At 41.7% G+C, this 5,005-nt stretch overlaps 1 protein-coding gene across 1 annotated transcript; it reads left to right on the top strand.

Annotated features, from left to right (window-relative positions):
- The first annotated feature begins 562 nt into the window (after positions 1–562).
- Positions 563–1,027, top strand: LOC116138818. The gene has a single exon (XM_031424478.1). The coding sequence runs from the start codon at positions 563–565 to the stop codon at positions 1,025–1,027; it is 465 nt and encodes a 154-aa protein (XP_031280338.1).
- The last annotated feature ends 3,978 nt before the right edge of the window (positions 1,028–5,005 follow it).

The raw sequence follows: 5,005 nt of genomic DNA, 5'->3' as shown, positions 1-5,005 counted from the left end.
GTTGGGTGCGGAAGTTTAATAGGGAAAAGTAGGAAAACATAGCCCGAGATGGTATGTTTTACAATTTAGAGAATTCGATTTACAACCAATGCATGTGAATATAGAAATAACATAATCTGTAGGTTTAATCCATAAAGTCCGAATGAAGTCAAAACCCTACCCGTTTGTGTAAATTGATATTACCTTGTTTTTAATCTTGCTTTCATAAATTAGCTTTGAATATTTAGCCATTTTTGTTTTAGTTTTAAGTTTAATTTTTCTCCCATTAATCCAAACAATTTCGATTGCTCCAACTTGAAAATAATAGAAAACTTAGTGCTTAGCAACCAATCCTCGTGGGAACGATACTCACTCATCACTTTATTACTTTGTGTGACTAGTGCACTTGCTGTAATTGCATGTTGTAATTACAGTGCATCAACCCCTTCCATGCAATCTGAACAAAGTCAAAAAACCATATGACTGCCAGCCAATTAGAGCTGACAACAGACCATCCGGATTGAGTCAATACAAAGTTCCAGAGTACAACCTTAACATCGAACCAGCCCAGGTCGTGGCAATCATGAAAGGTATGGGACCTACCATTAAGTGGTCTAACAAGCTCAATCCCGAAGCGAGGAGGGACAGAACAAAGTGGTGCGAATTCTACGGTGACCATGGTCATAACACCGCAGATTGCATCGCCCTACGGTTGGAAGTTGCAGCATTGCTAGGAAGGGGACATCTCCAAGATCTATTGATGGATAAAGGGAAGAATACAATTAGCCAGAGAAGCTCAAAGGAAATATCTCCACCTCCACGAGAACCTGCACCAAATGGGTTTTGCTCAATTATCTTTGGAGGGTCGGAGATAAATGGGGTCAGCTATTCCTCAACCAAGCGCTACGCCCGAGCTAACTATCACTCTAAAGTCCAATCTATCCATCTGCCCTCTTGGTTGCACACCAACCAGGTAATTCAGTTTGAAGATGACGAGCCAGTCACCTTGGTCGCCCCTCTTTACGATGCTCTAGTCATCTCCCTCTAGATCGCTAACATCCTGGTCAAGAGAGTATTCATAGACGGGTGATCCTCAACAAACATTCTCTTCTTTGAAGCAGTGAAGGCCATAGGACTGGATGAAACAAACACCAGCAGATGACCAACCATACTGGTTGGGTTCAGTTCTGATTAGAAATACACCATCGGAGAAATCGCTCTGCCGGTTTACACTGGCGGAGTCAATAAGCAATCCAGTTTTCTAGTGCTTGATTGTCCTCCACCATACAATGTCATCTTAGGCCGACCCTGGATCCATGACATGCGAGCTGTTCTATCCACCTTCCACTAAACTATAAGGTTTCCAACGAAATGGGGAGTAAGGGAAATCAAAGGTGATCTTAAGGCTTCTAGAGATTGCTATAAAAACGCCTTCAAAAGCAAAGGTCATGCTTCATAGCAACTATAGTCTCATCCAACCCTTCCAACCAAGCCAGATCAACCATCTATAGAAGAGTTGGATGAAGTGTAGATACACCCGGACAACCTCAAAAGGAAGACCTAGATAGGCTCCCACCTTGGGCCCAAAATAAGAGAGAGACTCATAGAATTCCTCAAGCAAAACCAAGATTGCTTTGCCTGGTCCCACGCAGACATGATAGGAGTCAACCCAGAAGCAATCGTCCACCACCTCAAAATAGATTTGGATCACCCCTAGTGAAGCAGAGGCATAGGAAATTCGCACCAGAGTGCAACCAGATCGTCAATGAGGAGATTGATAAATTATTGAATAATGGTCTAATCAGAGAAGCCCACTATCCCGACTGGCTGGCAAAGGTTGTGGTCATAAAGAAAACGAATGAAAAGTGGAGAGTCTACATAGACTTCACGGATTTAAACAAAGCATGCCCTAAGGACTCCTTCCCGCTCCCACATATCGACATGATGATCGATACGATAGCAGGCCATGAATTCCTAAGCTTCATGGATGCCTTCTTAGGGTACAACCAGATTTTGATGCACCCGAACGACCAGAAGAAAACAACCTTCATTACAAAGAGGGGGACCTACTACTACAAGGTGATGCCATTTGGTCTCAAGAACACTAGGGCTACCTATCAGTGGCTAGTCAACAGAATGTTCTCTGAACACCTTGGGGACACCATGGAAGTGTACATCGACGACATGCTCGTCAAGTCTCTCATGGCCGAGCAGCACCTCGACCACCTCAGCCAAGTATTCACCATCCTAAGGAAGTATAACATGAAGCTGAATCCAACCAAATGCTCATTCAGGGTCTCATCAGGGAAATTCTTGGGATACATGGTAACTCAGCGTGGGATAGAAGCTAACCCTGACCAAATCTAAGCAATCAAAGACATCCAATGCCTCGCAAGACGAGGAGCCACCTTGAGCTGCTTCATCTCCAGATCCACCGACAAGTGCCACCATTTCTTCTACACTTTCAAGAAATCTAAGAAGTTTGAATGGACCCCTACCTGTGAGAAAGCCTTGCAACAGCTGAAGAGATATTTGACCTCCCCTTCACTCCTTTCCAACCCTGTGGATTGGGAAAAGCTTTACATCTATTTGGTGGTCTTAGATATAGCAATCTTAGCAGTGTTAGTTTGGGAAGATAATACGAAGCAACTACCAGTTTACCATGTAAGCAAATCACTCCTCTGCGGAGATACGATATACGATATAGTTAGCTAGAGAAACTGGCACTCGCTCTCGTTCATGCATCCAAAAAGCTCAGGCCATACTTTCAGTGCCACTCTATAATCATACTCACCTTCTTCCCACTCAAGAAGATACTACATAAGCTAGAGTTATCAGGCCGACTCACACAATGGATAGTAGAGCTTAGTGAATTTGACATATCTTTCCAACTACACACCACCATCAAATCCCAAGCATTGGCAGAATTTATTGCTAATTTCACCCCGAACACCACTGTTCAAGCAGAAAGAGAGTTATTGTGCATGAATAGCGGATCGCCTTCAAAGTGGACTTTCTCAATGGATGGCTCAAGCAACGTGAATGGAAGTGGGCTTGGTGTCGTACTTGCTACACCAGAAGGAGACGTCATCCAGCGGGCCATATAATATGGATTCAAGTGCACTAATAACGAAGCTGAATACGAGGCTCTCATTGCTGGACTTTCCCTAGCCAAAGAAATCAGAGTAAGGAAGTTGGAGGTAAAGTTTGACTCCCAACTTGTGGTCAATCAACTACAAGATACTTACCAAGCCCGCGACTCGAAGATGATAGCCTAACTGAACCTGGTCAAAGAATTACAGACCGCCTTCGAAGAATTATCCATTGTGCAAGTCCCAAGAATGGAGAACACCCATGCTGACGCCCTTGCTAACCTCGGCTCAGCCCTTTAATGTTCCTCCCAGTCATCCATCCCTTTGTTATTCCTTCAATGGCTGGCTGACTAGAAAGAATGACTCAAGAACAAGTCGCTCGAAGAAGTAATGGACATTGAACTAGCTGACTCCTGGATGACCCCAGTAGTAAAATACTTGGAACACAATGAGCTCCCAGCCAACAAGAATGAAGCACGCCGCTTAAGAGCAAAAGTTGCCAGGTTCACCATATATGAGGGCCAACTCTTTAGGAAGTCATTCTCTGGTCCCTACCTTAAGGGCATTGATGCGTGTTTACTACAACATGCAAAACTAGCAAGTGCACTAGTCGCTCAAGTAATAGAGTGATGGGTAGGATATCGTTCCCACGAGGACTGGTAGCAAAGCACTAAGTTTCCTATGGTGTTAACAAGTTGAAGCAACCGAAAATCTTGGATTTGTGGGAGCAATTTGTAATTGAAAGAAAACAAAATAAAATCTAACAAGTAATTAATTCTTAAAAAGGGAAGCAAATGGAACACAGAGATTCAAATTAAGTAAAACGGGTAGGGTTTTGACTTCGTTTGGATTATTTATGGGTTATACCTAAAAGTTACACTATTTTCACATTCACATGCAATGGTTGTAAATCGGATTCACTACTATGATAACATACCCTCTCGGGCTATGTTTTCCTATTCATCATTATTAACATTCCGCACCCAACAATTTGAAGGTTAATAATTCTAAATCATGAAGCATAAGAATCCTAAATTGATTTCATTAATTCTTGAATCTATCTCTAGCATCCAATACTATAATGGTTATTACCCATGAAGCTTAACATGAATTATTTCTCAATCTCATCATGTTCATCACATACAACAATTAATTTCAGAGTAACACACAACCACAGCTTATTCACATGAAAATAGCACAAACATATACTCAACCCATTTCAAATCCAAACTACAATCAAAACCCTAACCCATAGAAGATTAGTTCATAGCTAATTTAACAGAATAAAAACGGAAAATAAAAGTAAACAGAATAAACATAATGAAACTGAGATGAAATAATAGAAATCTCCCCAAAAGATGAATCTTCCAGTCAAAATCTGAACCTTCACTCTAACAATCCGAAAAACTCAAGCTTTTTCTCACCAGAAAATGTAAAAGACGGCTAAACCTAATCGTTTGGAATCCCTTACAAAAAGTTTTTCTTTTTCTTTTATACCTAGTCCTAAAAACCCAGTCCAAAACACGCACACACGAAACTGTGCGTTTACAAAACTGAAAATTTTGACTTTCGCCGCGGCGAAGAATAAAAAATCTCAATTCGAATCTGCCTAACTTCGCCGCGGCGAAGACAATTTCTTCGCCGGGGCGAAGCTCCTTCAAAAGATCTGAAATTTATAAAACTGCCACTCTGCTTGCCTCTTCGTCCGATTCTTCGATTTTCGACTCTTCACCTTGGAAACAAGCTTCATCGTGCATTGTCCTACTCCGGAACTCTCCTATCTTCTGAAATCCTTCAATTCTGAGTCAAAACTGCCAAATTTTGTCTTTATTTGCTAAAAGAGTCCATTTTAACCTAAAACACGAAAGGTAGAGAATTACGCACCAATTCAAGTAAAAATGCACTAGAAAGTACCTGAAATCCGACAAAAAGAT

The sequence above is a fragment of the Pistacia vera genome, unplaced genomic scaffold (assembly GCF_008641045.1).
Source record: "Pistacia vera cultivar Batoury unplaced genomic scaffold, PisVer_v2 Contig344, whole genome shotgun sequence".
Classification (NCBI taxonomy): Eukaryota; Viridiplantae; Streptophyta; class Magnoliopsida; order Sapindales; family Anacardiaceae; genus Pistacia; species Pistacia vera.
The sequence above is the reverse complement of the archived record's forward strand: the minus strand, read 5'-3'. Positions and strand labels throughout refer to the sequence as shown.

Bases quoted from the DNA above. Each gene is read 5' to 3' on its own strand.
- LOC116138818 (XM_031424478.1), top strand. From the start codon at position 563: ATGAAAGGTATGGGACCTACCATTAAGTGGTCTAACAAGCTCAATCCC.